General features: G+C 34.3%; 1 protein-coding gene across 1 annotated transcript in view; it reads right to left on the reverse strand.

The window, feature by feature from the left end:
• The window catches only part of Myo3a (myosin IIIA), a 194,772-nt gene that overhangs the window by 145,220 nt on the left and 31,781 nt on the right, over window positions 1–17,771 (reverse strand). The window contains exon 5 of the mRNA XM_076831740.1: window positions 582–658. Within this exon, the coding sequence (XP_076687855.1) occupies window positions 582–658 (77 nt within the window). The remainder of the gene's footprint in view (window positions 1–581; window positions 659–17,771) is intronic.

Raw genomic sequence — 17,771 nt, forward strand, 5'->3', positions numbered from 1 at the left:
GGTTGCAGAGAGAGTTTTCAAAAATAAGTGTTCTTTATTGATAAACATAACGAAAAAGACTGAAGGCACTAAACAGTGACTGCGGAGGGAAGATGTGACTGAACACTTTTTTCCTTAACTATTTTAGTAGTTTATCTACAATTTCATTCATGTAATTATGAAAAGAATCTACTAAAGCTGACCCCAAGTGGGTGAACAATAATGGGAACTTGATACATTGGTCGATGGACCTGAATCTGATATAACAAAGTCAAGGGTTCTCATATTTCTAATTTAAACACAAAACATACAAATCTATAACAGATACATGCTAAACCAAGAAATAAATTAATGAAAAATTAAAACTGCAAGTAGCTTCTTGCTACCTCATTGGGTTGACTCATTCATTTCACTTTATATCTGTTCATTCGTTTATTCACGGCCCATTTATGGGACAACTCCAGTGTTCTTTCTCACACATGCAAAAATCCCATGTTAAAATAACACAAAGGACCCTTTCTTCTGTTGTATTCCAAAATACTGTGGAGATACAGTACACATGAAAAGGGAAGTAAGAACACTGTCTTTCTCAAAACTCTGACCTCAGGAGCCATCCAAAATGGTGTTCCCACCGATGTGTTCCGACGGTGCCGGGTGCTGGTGAGCTGTGCAGACACTCCTAGAAGAAAGAGATGAGAGATTACCTCTTGCATTACTTAACTTTGTAAAGTGATTCCGATTGCTATAAATTTTCTTACGAGTGAATATTAAAATTCTGTTCCCTCAAAGCTGTCACTGGACTTAACTTTAAAGAAGACTGAATCAGGATCTCTGCATAACCAAAATACAGAATAATTCTCCTATTTCCTCTTTTCATATCTACACCCTCCCCACGGTCCCATTACAAGTCTTATTCTCCCATTCTGGCTTCTAATCTGCTTCTGATCATACTAATTTCTACTTCCTCTGATGCTCTACAGTTTATACTATTTGAACTCTAATTACATATTTTTGGCATGTAATTGTTTTCTGAATGGTGTTTTTCTTCCTTCCTCTCCCAATAAACAAATCTGGGGAATTTTAAAATGTTTTATATGATGTTATATACATAGTAGTTAAGTTGTAGATGGAAAATGATTTTATGCACATTTATCAACTTTGGCCAAATTACAAAGTTTTAAATTAACTATATCTAACATTTAAACCAACATCATTAATAGAATCAGTCATTTTAAATTTAAATTTATACTAAACCAATACATAAAATCATAAAATCGTACATATTTATGAGGTATCATGTGATGTTTCAATACATTTATACATTGTATCAAATCAGATTAATAATATCTGATCATATCTATCTCTTCAAATGTTTATAATCTCTTTATGGTGAAAACATTCAAAAGATACAGTACATTATCTTTATCTACAGTCAGTCTACCATGCACACCAGAACTTCTTACTCCTATTTAACTAAAATTGTTTCTGTGAGTTTTTTCCAAATATATATTTATTCTAGTTGTTGGTGGACCTTTGTTTTATTTATATGTGGTCCTGAGACTCACACATGCTAAGCAAGTGCTCTACCATTAAGCCACAACCCCAGGCCCAATTTTTGTGTTTTTTTTTTTTTTTTCAGTTTGTTTCTATTTATTTGAATGGATTTTTTTCTGAGTATTCAATTTCACAAATAAAAAAGTAACATTGAGAACAATTATTCTGTATGCCAAAATATTAAAAAATGCAATTCAGAATATTTTCTTAAAAATGGCCTCATTTTTCTTTTGTTTTTATCTTTGTAGAGATTACAAAATGAAGGGCTATCGTGAAGAGACAACCAAACATTATGTCGTCTTTTCATCACTACCACCTGGTCAGACATAAACATTACTGATCCTCAAGAGAATTTGAAATAAAGTGTCTCCTCTCAATTTTCATCCTCCTGTTCCTCATGCAAGGGGGACAGTACAATGTTTCTGCCCTTGATCTGCTCTGGACTTGATGGAATAGACCTAAATCATGAGTGGTCATTGTCTGATTTCTCTGCTTTGCTAAGTACCTTATACGTGTCCCATTAGTATTAGGCTCTTGCTGCTTATCTAATAAGCCAAGTAGAGGAAGACACTGATTGAGATTTAAAATGGGGATATATTTGATTCCCTCAAGATGGCCTTTAACTTTCACCATGAAATTTAAAGGCCAGTTTTGGCCAAATGGGTACTTCAATGGTGGGATAGTTGGACATTGGGTGTTTGGGTTCCATGTTGGATATATCCCTTAATGACTTTCTCCTTCTATGCATAAATCCTAATTGATGAGCTTCAAAATTAAATGAATTTTTAAAAATTTCATTAAAGATAAAACATCTTCCCTATATCATTTTTCAAATTTGAATGGAATCACCTTTTGACCCAGTTATCTCACTTCTCGGCATATACCCGAAGGACTTAAAATCAGACTGCTATAGTGAGATGGACACATCAATGTTTATAGCAGCTCAATTAACAATAGCTAAGCTATGGAACTGATCTAGGTACCCTTCAATGAAATTATGGCATTTACTGGTAAATGGATGGACCTGGAAACTATCATGCTAAGCTGAATAAGCTAATCCCCCAAACCAAAGGCCAAATGTTCTCTCTGATATGCAGATGCTAACTCATAATAAGTGGGGAAGGGGACAGAGGGAAGAACAGAAATTCACTGAATTAGAGGGGAATGAAGGGAAGAGGGGGGGATGGGAATTGGAAAGACAGTAGAATGATTTGACATAACTTTCCTATGTTCCTATATGAATACACGAACAGTGTAACTCCATATCATATACAACCACAAGAATAGGAAGTTATACTCCATGTATGTATGTCAAAATATATTCTACTGTCATGTATAACTAAAAAGAACAAATAAAAAATTGTAAAAAGTGATTGTCTAAATCAACACTTGAAGTTTCTCCCTTAAACATTTTATAACAGAGTATCTGAAGAAAGAATATCAGCATTTATTATCACTCTTTTCCAAAATGCTACCCAGGCAGTTTATATTTCAAAAAAGTTAAATTTTAATCTCCATCTTTTTTTCCCTATTAACTAAAGGCCAAAATGATTAAATGTGGATTTTCTTTTATTTTTATTTTTGGTCGTGCTGGGGAACCTAGAGCCTTGTGCATGCCAGGCAGACACTCTACCGCAGAGCCACATCCCCAGCCTAAATATGGATTTTATGATAGTATCAAAGTATAATAATTCATTGATATAGAGCAGGAAAGAAAAATTAATTTAAAATTTGTTCTGAACTTTCTAAAATTTATTCTAAGGGTTTTTAATTATTTCAGAAAAAATATTATATTTTATATTATATTTTATCCCTGAAGGTATAAAGAGTGAAAAAAACACCCACAACCAACAGTTTCTCTCTCTCTCTCTCTCTCTCTCTCTCGCTCTCTCTCTCTCTTTCTGGATATGAAGATGACATCACTAGAATCGGCATTTTTCAGCCAGTAGTGATGGCCTAGCATTGGGATTTATAGACATGAATGGTTGGGAAGGATCACAGGAAATATAAGGAAAGATGTTAATAAATTATTTTTAGGGTGTGGCATGTAACTGAAGGTAGACTGTCACACTGTTTCTTGGAAATGTAAATCCTGAGTGGAGACATTCATGGAGGGAAGATAACTAGAGCTGAGTCAACCAAAGCAAGGCCCCCGGATACGAAGAGGGGTCTACTCCTGAGGTCCAGCACTGCTGCAGCTCTGTTCTTAACAGGTCACATCACTTGCTTCTCTTTTGATTTTTAGAGCCAACTACTGCTCTTTCAGTATTCTTACTGGTCAGAGTTAGCTTCTGCCATTAAAACCAAGCAACCCTGAATACAAAGCTCTAGTGATTTTATAACTAACATAGTAAATTAACAAGGGCAATAGTCAGTCATGAGTTAATAAAGCCTAAGAGTCATGAGGCTTTATGTTTATATGAGAGTGTAGTAAATTTGTATATTTATATTACTATGAGATTAAAAATTTTCTAAAGCCAGGCATAGTGGTGTACACCTGAAATCCCAGAGACTCAGGAGGCTGATGTAGAAGGATTGAAAGTTCAAAGCCAGCCTCAGCAATTTAGGGAGACCCTGACTCAAAAAATAAAAAGAAGCTGGGGATGTAGCTCACTGGTTAAGCATCTCTGAGATCAACTCCCAATAACACCCTCCCCCCACAAAATCTAAGGAACACATTTGTCCTCTAAGATCTTGAGTCAGATATCCCATATAATAAGAAAAATTCAAGCAGTATACTGTAAGCAGATGCAGAGACAGATTCTACTCTATATGTTTACTAACATATTAATATACACATTCATAAAAATATTAATTATATTTTAAAGGATTCAGTTAAAATAGCAATCTGATAGAAGTGTAACTATTTCTTCCTGAACTCCAATAATGTTTTACACACAGGCTGGTATTGATGCCCCTTCAAAGACCACTGGCCTAAGAAGTGCATTTCATATATCATTTGGTGTAAAACAGGATTTCTGTAGAAGTAAACAGAATGGTAGAAAGAAAGATTCATCCCAGAATATCAATAAGAAAAACAAAAGGACCCAAATTAAGCGAGAAATGAAATTAGGTAGAGTAAGAAATGTTGAGATAGAACTCCCAACTCTTTGTCAAAGGGGTAAACCAGTTTAAATTTCCTCCAGCAGTGTGTAAGAGTTTCAACTTCTCCAAACACTCACCAACATTGTTATTATCTGCCTTTTTAACACAGCCATTTTAGTGAGTATGAAGTGCTATCTCATGATTGTGATCTGCATTTTCCTAATGACTAAGGATATTGAACATCTTTTCATGAATTTATCGGCCACTTAGATAGATTTAAAGAACTGTCTCATTTCCCAATTGGCTTATTTATCTTTTATTACATTTGCATTATTTTTAATTGACAAATCATAATTTTAGTATATTCATACAGAGAACAATATGATGTTTTAAGTCAAGGGAAATTAACATATACATCATCCTACTTGGCATTTTTGTGGTGACATTTTGAAATTTACAGTATGTTGTTATTGATTCTAGACACCCTACTGTGCAATCAATTTCAAAAGTTATTCCTCCTATCTAACTGAAACTACCCTGTCCAGTAACTTCCAATTCCCTCCCCACTCTCTATCTTTTGCTTCTAGTAACCATCATTTGACTCTACTTCTGCACAGTCAATTTTTCCTAGATTCCACATATAAATGATATTATGTGTTAAAAAAAAGAAATTTTGAGATTAGATGACTATCACATTAAAAACAGGACACACACCCCACTCTGTAAGGGTGACAGAGGAAGGCATTTACTAAATTCCATGTTTTCTAAGTACACCTACAATGCCTATTAAACCTCAAGATCACTTTGCCCACGTAACCTAATAGATTCAAAGTAAAAGTCAACTTGATGGTCATGAGTTCTAACTTGTTCATTTTCAGATTAAAAATGAAGCTGAGAGAAAAGTCACTTCCTTGAGGACAAACGGCATTTAGCATGAATTCTCACAGGAAAAATAGCTAAGAAGGTGGAAAATGCAAAAGTCTACTAAAAATGATTGACATGAATTACTTCTAAACACCACGGGGATCCAAAGTATGAGTCCAGTAGCCTCAGGAAGTAAAAAAAAAAAAAAAAAAAAAAAAAATTAGGAAAATAATTTTGTCCAGAGAGTAACGAATGGAATAAGTCACCCAAGTAAATAGTTACATAATCATCTCAAGAGAGATGCTGAATGGTGGAAAATTCCAGGCAGAAAATTGGGATAGTGAAAGGACATGGAAAGGCATCGGAAGCCAAAAAGAGATCAGGGCTGAACAGCAAATAGGCCAGGAGAGAGGGCAATAATCCATTAAAAGTCAAAGCCATGGGGACATTATAGAGGTTTATGTTAATGATGCTTCAGCCTTTTGCTTTGCTAAGGAATTCTCTTGCCATTTTAGCCCCATCTAACAAAGCTTCCTAGTCTATTGGGTGGTTACCCAGCAATTTTATTCCCTATTGCATAAGTCCCACTTCTAGGGAGAGAAATGCACAGGTTTTATACATGCACTCAAGATTTATCTCGGGGTCTTAGGGAGACAGTGGAAATACCAAATATGTGGTTTCTAACTGTAGGGAACTTGATGTGCTATAATTCACACAGCAAAACTTTTATAAACAAATTACTATAAGCATGAGAATTTAAATTATAAGAATATAGAATTCTGTCATTGCGTCATTTAATATTGCCATTTTTGTTACTAAGGTTAAGATAGTATGATGGGTAAATGTATATATCCACTTGGCAGGACCATGAAAAACAGATATTTGGCCAAATATTATCCTGGGTATTTCTGTGAAGGTGCTTTTTTTGGACCAGAATAACAATTAACTTGGTGGATATTAAGTAAAACAAATTACTGTCTATAATGTAGATGGGCCTCATCCAATCAGTTGAAGGCCTTAATAGAACAAAGACTGATGTCTCTTGGCAAGAAGAAATACCACTGGAAGGCTGCCTTTGGACTCAAACTACAATACCTCCACACAGCCTATGCTGCAGATTTTGGACTTACACAGCCTCTAGCACTGTGAACCAATTTCTTAGAATAAATCTCTCTCCTCACAAACACACACGCGCACACACACACACATGAACACAAACATATTTTACATGGGCACACACATACATTCACATATTCACACACACACACACATACACATACACACACACACACACACACACACCCATTCTGCTGTTCTGTTTCTCAGCAGAACCCTAAAAATGATGTTTTCCATTTTTTGGTAACAACTCTTAGGGTTGTTCTCTCAAAGCTAAAATGGACTGGTTTACTCCCTATCAGACATGTCACACATGATTATTTTATTAGGTACCATAGTTGCAGCAACTTCTAGGGGTCTAAGGACCAGAACTTTTTTTTTTTTTTTTTTTTTTTGCTTTTCATTTTTCCCCTCATTAGTTATTCTCTTTTTCCTTTTTAAGAGCCAGATATTAAATCTAGGGCATTCAAAAGAACACAGAGCTGAGGATGTAGATCAGTGATAGGGTGCTTGCCTAGAATATGCAAGGCCCTGGGTTTGATCCTTTGCCCTGCAAAAGAAAACAAATAAGTAGAAACAACAATAAAAACAAAAGCAACCGTTTGTATCTGAAGAAATTTTTTGTTTGTTTTTTGATACTAGAAATTGAATTCAGAGGTGCTCTGCCATAGAGTTACATCCTCAGCCCTTTTAAAAACATATTTTTTATTTTATTTTGAGACAGGGTCTTACTAAGCTGCTTAGGGCCTAATTTGCTAAGGCTGGCCTTGAACTTAGGCTGGCCTTGAACCCTGCCTTGGGTTCCCCAGTCACTGAGTGAGATATAATTTCCTGAGATTTCAGGTATGTACTACCACACCCAGCCCTAAAAAGATCTTTAGTTTACACTTTAGGCTCCTAACAAAGAGAAAGACTACAATTTAAAACAAACAAACAAAACCAAAACAAAAATCAGCGAATTCCTAGAGAATGAGGAAGAATCTGATTTCCAGAGTTACTATATTATTAGATTAAAATACCTAATTTTCAGCAACAACAATAAAAAATCATAAGGCGTAAAAAGACACAGGAAATCATATCTCACTCATGGGAAAAAAAGTAAACCAACAGAAACCTAAGATAATGAATAATGAGATAATGAACTTGCTACACAAATACTTTAAAACAACTGTCTTAAAGATGCTCAAAGAACTAAAGGAAAACATAAAAAACATTAGGAAATGAGATGTGAATAAAACAGAAATACATTTTTAAAAAAATATATGCCTAAAAAAGAACTCTGGACGTGAAAGTACAATTACAGAAGTGACAAATTTACTAGATTGATTCAAAAGCAGACTTGAGCATGTAAAAGAAAAGAATCAGTAAATTTGAAGAAAGAACAATTGAAATTATTAACTGTGTAGAACAGAAGAAAAAAACGATTGAAGAAAAGTGAACAGAACCTAAGGAATCTATGGGACACCATTGAGTGGACAGATGCACGCAGTATGAGAATCCCAAAAGGAGAAAAGAGAGAGAAAGAAGGAAGAGAGATTATTCAAAAGAAATAATGTCCAAAATTTTCCTAAATTTGATGGAAGACATTAATACTCAAGACCTTAATGAATCCCACATAAGATGAATTCCAAGGTATCTATACCAAGATACATAATAATCAAATTGTCAAAAGACAAAGATGAAGAGAATCTTGAAAGTAGCAAGAGACTAGTGGCTTATCAGATAAAAGATAAATAAGATATCAAAAACTATGAGGCAGTGGGGCTGAATTTTTTGAAAAATTTCATCCAAGAAACCTATATCTAGCAAGACTATCCTTCAAAGGTAAGGTGGATTTAAGACATTCTCAGATTAACAAAACCTGAAGAAATGTTACCACGCTAGCCTGGTGTGGTGGTGCACACCTATAATCCCAGTAGCTCGGGAGGTTGAGGCAGGTGGGATCCTGAGTTCAAAGCCAGCCTTAGCAAAAGTGAGATGCTAAGCAACTCAGTGAAACTCTGTCTCTAAATAAAATACAAAATAGGGCTGGGGATGTGGCTCAGTGGTTGAGTGCCCCTGAGTTCAATCCCTGGTACCCTCCCCTCAAAAAAAAAAAAAAAAAAGAAAGAAAGAAATGCTAAAAAAGAGTCCTATTATTTGAAATAAAAGGTCACTAAATAGTAACTGGAAGCTGTATGAAGAAATAATAATTCAGTAAAGATAAATATAATGAAAATTATAAAAACAACTCTTGTTTTAACTTTGGTTTATAATTTATGTTTTTGTTTTTTACATGCTTTAAGAGATGAATTCACATTTCAAGAATCTACTATCAGGGCTAGGGTGGTGGCTCAGCAGCAGAACACTTGCCTAGCGTACCTAGGGTTCGATCCCTGGTACCACATAAAAAAAATGGACAACTAAAATAAGAAGGTATTGTGCCCATCTACAAATGAAACAATACTAAAAAAAAAAAAGAAGCTACTATTAAAGCTAGTATCGGTGTAATTTGGTTTGTAACTGTAATATATAGCTTTCTATATGATTTAAGAGATTACTGTATAAAGGGCAATTATTAGTTTATGTTTTTGGACACACAATGTATAAAAATGTAATTCTATGTTATCAATAATTGAAAGGTTGTATACAGAGATGTATGGAAGAAGAGTTTTCATATGTTATTGAAGTTAATTTGAAGTATAAATTCAAATTATAGTATTACAACTATAAGACGTTAAATGTAATCTCTAAGGTAACCACAAATAAAAGGAAATGAGAAAGGAATTTGAATAGTTTATAAGAAAACAAAATCAACTAAACAGAAAAGGAGAGAGTAATGTAACAAACAGGGACAAATGCAGCTATCAGACATTCAAGGAGCAGAGCAAAATGACACAAGTGAATATTCCTTATCAATAATTACTTAAATGCCCATGAATTAAATTTTCTAAAATGACAAAAACTTGCACCTTGCACAATGGATTTAAAAAATCTGTTCCAACTCTATGCTATCTACAAGAGGTTCACTTTAGATTTAAGGACATGAATAAATTGAAAGTGAAAGAAAAGGAAAAAATATTCCATGCAAATAAGTGACCAAAATAAAGAACTGATTACATTAATATCAAATAAATGATTAACTTTTTAAAAAAGTTACAAGAGATAAGGAAAACTTTATGTATTAATAAAAGGTTCAGTATAGAATAAAAGAACAATTATAAAAAGTTACACTCCTAATATTAGGACCTCAAAATATCTTAAGAAAAAAAACTGACAAAATTGAAAAGAGAACTAGACAATTCTAAGAATAGTTGAAGAATTTAATACCCTACTTTCAACAATGGATAGAACAATTAGACACAAAATAAGTAAGGAAACAGAGTTCTTAAAAACCACAATAAATGAAATAGATCTAAGAGACATAGGAACAACATTACACAACAATAGAATACACATTCTTCTCAAGTGCACATGAGACATTTTCCAGAACAGATGACATGATTGGCCACAAATAAGTCCCAATCAATTTAAAAAGATAAATATAGCAGGATATGGTAGCATACACCTGTAATCCCAGTACTTGGGAGGATAAGGGAGGAAGATAAGTTAGACTCCAGCAACTTAGCAAGACCCTGTCTCAAAAGAAATAATAAATAAATAAATAAATAAATAAATAGGGCTGAGGAAGAAAAAAATTCCTTATTCTTTCCATATGACCAGCACTGCCCTTATACCAAAGCCAGAAAAATACCCAAAAAGGATTTTATGTACCATTATCCCATAAGAATATGAATAATAAAAATCCTAAACAAAATACTAGGAAACCAAATTCAAATATACCTTTAAAAATTCAAATATATCTTAAATTCAAATAAATCTTAAAATAAATAACCAAGTAAAATTTATTCCTAGAATACAAGGATAGGTTCAATAAATGACAATTGATCCACATATTAACAAAATTAAGAGGAAAAAAACTACACAATCATTGTATATAGAAACAACACTTGACAAAATCCAAAATCCTTTCATGATTACACACACACACACACACACACACACACACACACACTAGAGATAGAAGGAAATGACCTCAATATAATAAGATCAATATTTGAAAAACTCACAATTTTTCATCCTATTCAATGGTCAAAGACTGAAAGCTTTTCTTCTAAGATCAGGAACAAGGAAAGGATCCCTGCATACACCACTTCTATTTAGCATGGTACTAGCAGTCCTGGCCCAAGAAATTAAGCAAGAAAAATAAATAAATGATATCTAAATTGGAAGGAAGAAGTAAGATGAGTAAAATAAGTAAGGAAACAGAGTTCTTAAAAAACACAAAAAATAAAATAGATCTAAGAGACATAGACACAACATTATACAACAATAAAATACACATTCATATCATATTATTCAGAAATAATATGATATGTATATAAAAAGAACTTATATACTAATACTACAAATCATTACTGAAAAAAATTATAAAAAGATACAAACAAATGGGTACACATTCTTGTTTGAATTGGAAGACTTAATATTGTTAATATATCAATATTACCCAAAGGAATCTACAAATTGAATGCAATTGTTACCAAAATTCCAATAACATTTTTTTCAGAAATAGAAAAACTACCCTAAAGTTTGCATGAAGTTAAAGGAACCCTAAACAGCCAAAAAGAATTCTTAAAAAAAAAAAACAATAAAGTTGGAGGATTCATACTTCCTGATTTCAAAACTTATTTTTAAAATGTGGTAATCCAAACACTATGGCTTTGACATAAAGACAGACAGACATGCCAATGGGATAGAACAAAGAGTCAAGAAATAAAGAACTGTATGTATGATCTGTGGATTTTTTTGATAAGAGTACCAAGACTATTCAATGGGGAAAGCACAGTCTTTCCAAGAAATGGTGCTGGGAAAAGTGGATATTTACATGCAAAAAAAATGAAGTTGGACCTTTACTTAACACCATATACTAAAATGGACTCCAAATGGATCAAAGTCTCAAACATAAGAGCTAAATCTACAAACCCCTTTGAAGAAAGCATAGGAGAAAAGCTTCTTGACATTGGATTTTAGGATGATATCCTAGAAAAGACACCAAAAGCATAGGTAATAAAGGAAAAAGTAGAGAGAGTGGACTTTGTGAAACTCCAAAGCTTTAGCCATCAAAAGACACTACTGACAGAGGAAAATTAACAGGGTAAAAAGGCAACCCACCGAATGGGAGAACATATTGCATATAATATATCTGATGAGGGATTAATATTCAGAATATATAAAGAACTCCTAAAACTCAGTGACAACAGAACAAACAACCTGATTTTTAAAATGTTCAAAAGAGTTGGAGAGAGATTTTTCCAAAGAAAATATACAAATGACCAATAATCAGAGAAAAAGATGTTCAACATCATTAGAAAAATACAAACCAAAACCTCACACCCATTAGCATGGCTGCTATTAAAACAAACAAACAAAAAACCAGAAACTAGCACTGAGGAGAATAAGAATAAAATAGAACACTTGTGCACTGCTTGTGGGAATATAAATAGTACAGCAATTGTAGAAAACAGTATCACAATTCTTCAAAATATAAAAAGAGAATTACTGTATGATCCAGCAATACCCAAAATAACTGAGTGAAAGGACTCAATGAGACATTTATTTGTACATCCCTTGTTTTTAGAAGCATTATTGGTAATAGCCAAAAGATTTACACAAACTAAGTTTCCATCCACAAATTAATGGATGGACATAATTTGTCATATAGATATGAGGGAATATCCTTCAGCCTTAAAAAGAAAGTAAAATTTGACACACACTATATTTGACACACTACATGGATAAATCTCAAGGACATCATCCTAAGTGAAATAAACCAGTAACAACAAGACACATAATACACAGTTCCACCTTATGAGGTACTGAGAGTAGTAAAATTCAAAGAAACAAAATACAATGATAGGTTTTGGGGTTTGGAAGGAGGAGAAAATGGGGAGTTATAACGAGTACAGAATTTCAGTTTTGCAATATAAATAGAGTCCCATGGATAGATGGTAGCAATGGTGACACAATAACATGAATATCTTTAATACCACTCAGTTGTACAATTAAAATGGTCACAATAGTAAATTTTATGTTTTAAACACACACACACACACACACACACACACACATACACACACTGATCACAATAAAAATGTGTTATTTTTTAAAAGGGGAAAAAAAAGTAGAATATTTTACAGCTGCCATAGGAGAAAAAGGCCTAAGACCTCCCTATCAAATATACAACTTTCTTCTTAAAGATTTTTAAAAGATTTAAAGTACATAAATAATCATATATGATTTATAAACAGTGCTATATCTGATAATCTTGTTTAAATAGTATTTAGTAAACATATGCAACACTCCACGGTTGACATTTTTCAGAATTATTGTACATCTCTAATAAAAAATACATTGAAGTGTACCTTTCAACAAAACACTTTCTCTCCCTAAACTTTTTTTTCCCTTTGTTAATTCAGAAGATAGGAATAAATCAATGATCCTTTATTGCTTACGGGTCAAAAATTACTTAGTGAATCTCATGCAGGCTATACCCTTTCTCTCTAGGAAACTCATATTTAGACAACCTTTTGACATATAAGGGGGACCAAAAATCTTCTGATGGTCTCCTTCCACTATCCTTGAGATGGTCATCATTATACAAAATTCATGTATGAGGATGTGAATTTGGTGTCAACATACCTTATATACAGAGATTTGATAAATTGTGGTATAAAGGTATAGTAAGAATTACAATGCAAAAAAATTATGAATGTAATGCACTCCTCAATTGTGATATATGTAAGAAATAATAAACAAGTTAATTAAAAAAAATATTCTGATGGTCCTGAGCCAAATGATATTCAAAGTTCTCCCCAGCTTTAACACTCAGTGAGTCTATAAGATGAGTCCAGGTTGGAATGGCTGGCTCTACCTGGCTCTAGATTTACCTCTTTCTTTAGGATGTAGTTCAGGCTAGGGATGTGACTTAGTGATAGAACATGTGCTCACTCATAAGCCCTGGGTTCACTCCTAAAATGAAGAAAGTATGATGTTTTCTCTAAAGACATCAAAATCTCACTGCTTGCTACCTTCTCCTCAGCTTTAGACTTATGAATCATGTCCAGAGTTGTCTGCACCATTCAGTTCTTTTTATTTTCTCTTTCTTGTTTGTTTGATTGGAGTATTAGGGAAAAACCCCTGGTCCTTGCACATACTAGGCCAGGGCTCTACCAGGGCTCTCCCCAGTCCTGCACCACTCAAGTCTGTAGAAGTATGCACTTGTACTGGACCTCAGTTATAGAGAACTGAGTACACACTCTACTTGTTATTCATGGTGCACTCTCATTACTGATACCTTGTCTCATCTTATCATCACCTTCTGTCCCATTCACCTCTCCCATTGTCCTCTCTCCTGCTCTACCACAAGAATCATTCATTCATGTGAAAGCTCTTCAGGCTTTTAAAATTTTAGAGTTGCAGATTAAGATCATTTTCAGTTCTAGTTCAAAACACTTATTTTACAATGAGAAAGACGGAGAGGCAAAGAAGTGATTCTTAGAAATATAAAGAAGTCCTCTTTGATTCATTCAGTTAGCTCACAATAGAAAAGCACACTTGGTACCTCTTATTAAAATCTCTCCTGCTATGTTAAAGTATTTTGTTTCTGTATTACATAAGTCCCTAAATACAAAGTTCTTTTTTTATCTGTTGCTAAGCAAAACCACAACTCTTTCAAAATGTCTGCAACTTACTTTTAACTTATATTACAGATTTTTTACATAATCTAGTTATGTAATTTATTTTTAGCAACTAAAATCTAAAATTTTAAATACCTGTCAGAGCACAGGGTAACATGCGTAACATGCATCAATAAGGGGAAAAAAATTTCTCTAGAATATTTAGAAAATATTTTTCTCACCCCTTTAAAAATGCTCTTCGGAAAAAAAATTCTTCATTCACAGTCTTTTGCAGAAGGAGAGGGCCCAGGCAGCCTTGCTGGAACCTTCTCTGTTCATAACTAAATGGACGCAAAGAGAATATCTGATCCAGCTTGGAACAAAGGAGCTTGTTCTCCTACTCCAAATTCCTTTTAGTTTGAGAGATTAAAAAATCTGGGTCAGTTAGCTGTTGGCATCGGACCCATAAAGTCTAACAGCAGAGGAGGTTGAAGGCTAGTGTTTCCTGAGTAGCTTTGGGCAATCTGATATCTCCAGAAGGTGGTCTGCACACACTCATAAAGAAGCAGAGAGCAGAGACTGTTTCTCCATGGAGAGAGCAAGAGACAGAGGGAGCAGTCTTGGCTTCTACCTTCTACTTCCCTGACCCAGATCCAGTCACCTCAACCCTGTTCTCATCTATGAGATTGACTTCTGTATCCTTCCCGTTTTTGGAGCTAGTTTGGATTTCTGGTCCTTATGACTAAAAGAACCTTGTCTACAGAATACAGCATTATCTATAATATCTAATGCCTTAACTCAACTTTGAAACATGATCAGTTTGAAACACTTGAACCCTAGGTTCAACAGAATCAGATCACTATAGAATCTACTTACTTATTGTTTAGTTTTATATAACAAATAATTATAAATGTCCTTCCTTTCAAATAAGGTAGGAGTCATGTCTGCAAAGTTCAATAATACACCCTACCCAAAGTATTAAATTTTTATATATGTAGAAAAATTCTAAAGCTTTGTCAATTATTAAAAATGTTTTTCTCTTTTTTTCCAGTATATAATTCCATTCTATAAGACACTAGCTCTCAGAGTCTCAAGATTCATAACATTCAATTAGTATATATGTGTGTATATATACATGCACGTATATGTATGTGTATATATATATGTATGTGTGTATATATATGCATGTATAATATATACGTGTGTATGTATAAGTGTGTGTGTGTATATGCTAAATCTCTAGTCTCTACTGTATAGATTTTTTTTAAAATTTTTCAACCTTAGAGAAAGTTGGCAAAAGGAATACAAAGTACATTTTTTTTCTGAACCACTTGGGAGTATGTGATCCACATAATGTTCTTTCACCCTTGGAAACTTTAGTTGAATTATTACAAACAAGGACATTCCCCCTATACAACAGTCAAAATCAGCAAGTTTAAACTGATACATTTCTATCATCTGATCTTCAGATGTCTTTTAAATTTCATTAACTATACCACATGTTCTTTTCTTTTGCTACCGTGGATTGAACTCAGGGGCACTCGACCATTGAGCCACATCTCCAGCCCTATTTTGTATTTTATTTAGAGACAGGGTCTCACTGAGTTGCTTAGCGCCTTGCTGTTGCTGAGGCTGGCTTTGAACCTGTGAAAGCTGCTGGGATTACAGGCATGTACCACTGCACCCAACCCAATTATGTTCTTTAAGCAAAACAGTCAGGATGAGTTGCTGCTTTTAGTTGCCAGTCTCTCTAATCTCTTTCAGTCTGGAATAGTTCTTCAACTCTCCTTGAATTTCATGACCTTGACATTTTTTTTTTAAGATTTCAGGCCAGTTATTTAAAGAATTGTTCCCAGTTTGGGCTTGGTGGATATTCTCTCATAACTTTATTTTTGGTAGAAATATCAGAGACGTGATGCTAAGGTCTTTTCATTGCAGCCCATCAGGTGGTGTATCGAAAGCCATCTGTGGGCTGTGTGTGGACTGTTGCTCATAGTAGCCTCCTGAGTGGATAAGTCTGGCACTGGGAACCTTTTATGGCACCCTGGACAGGGACTGACCTCCTGATGCCGGTGAACTTCCTCTTTAAGCTCTGCCAAAGATCCCACACAGCACCTGAGATGGGTGTGGCCTGCCAAGATGTCAGTCAGCCTGCTGACTGCAAAACATCTTGAAGCAAGACTCTGCCCTGGAAACCTTGTCCCTGCCTTGATGTATCCCCTTAAATAAGCCAGGGGAGCTATTTTGCCTTTGTCTACTTCCAGAACCCTTGTGGGCTAGGTCTATCAGGGGCTTCATGTTCTGTAAATATATTTTTGAGTATTTGTGCTTTGTTATTTACTAAATATTTAAGATTGTAAATTTTAGGGTGGCCTGGATTATCCTGGGCAGGAAGAAGAACCCCTTAAAGAGACGCTGGCCATCATCCCCTCAATAATGACGTGATTTTCGTTTGTCTCATGACTAGTTACGTTCATTTGGGTCACTCATTAATAGTCGCCTGCCAGTCTTCTTCCCTACAAAGTTTATCGTTTATTATTAATAAATATCTTGCAGAGAGTTATTTTGAACTATGAGACTAATCTTATTTCTTTTCAAAACTTAACCCATTAATGCTAGCATTTTTGAAATTTTTGGGTGAATTAATTATTATTATGATGGCTGCCAAATGATTTTTAATTTTCATTATTCTTCCTGTATTTATTAGCTGGCATTCTTCCATAGGGAAAAGTTTTTGGTTCTCTTTATTTATTCACATGTGTGTGTGGGTATGTGTGCACATGCATGCACATGTACATGCCTACATGGATTAGCAGATTTCTATTTTCTTCAATGGATTGGCCTCAATTTTATTTTATTTTTTTTTTAATTTTTTTTATTATTGGTTGTTCAAAACATTACAAAGCTCTTGACATATCATATTTCATACATTTGATTAAAATGGGTTATGAACTCCCATTTTTACCCCGTATACAGATTGCAGAATCACTTTGGTTACACATCCACGTTTTTACATATTGCCATACTAGTGACTGTTGTATTCTGCTATCTTTCCTATCCTCTACTATCCCCCCTCCCCTCCCCTCCCATCTTCTCTCTCTACCCCATCTACTGTAATTCATTTCTCTCCCTTTTTTTTCCCTTTCCCCTCACATCCTCTTATATGTAATTTTGTGTAACAATGAGGGTCTCCTTCCATTTCCATGCACTTTCCCTTCTCTCTCCCTTTCCCTCCCACCTCTCCTCCCTGTTTAATGTTAATCTTCTTCTCATGCTCTTCCTCCCTGCTCTGTTCTTAGTTGCTCTCCTTATATCAAAGAAGACATTTGGCATTTGTTTTTTAGGGATTGGCTGGCTTCACTTAGCATAATCTGCTCTAATGCCATCCATTTCCCTGCATGGATTGGCCTCATTACCACCATTTATTATCATTATTTTGATGTTCAAATTGTCTTAGATCTAGTCAGAGAGAATTATCTCAAATTGCCATCTCTGCCT

The sequence above is a fragment of the Callospermophilus lateralis genome, chromosome 13 (assembly GCF_048772815.1).
Source record: "Callospermophilus lateralis isolate mCalLat2 chromosome 13, mCalLat2.hap1, whole genome shotgun sequence".
Classification (NCBI taxonomy): domain Eukaryota; kingdom Metazoa; phylum Chordata; class Mammalia; order Rodentia; family Sciuridae; genus Callospermophilus; species Callospermophilus lateralis.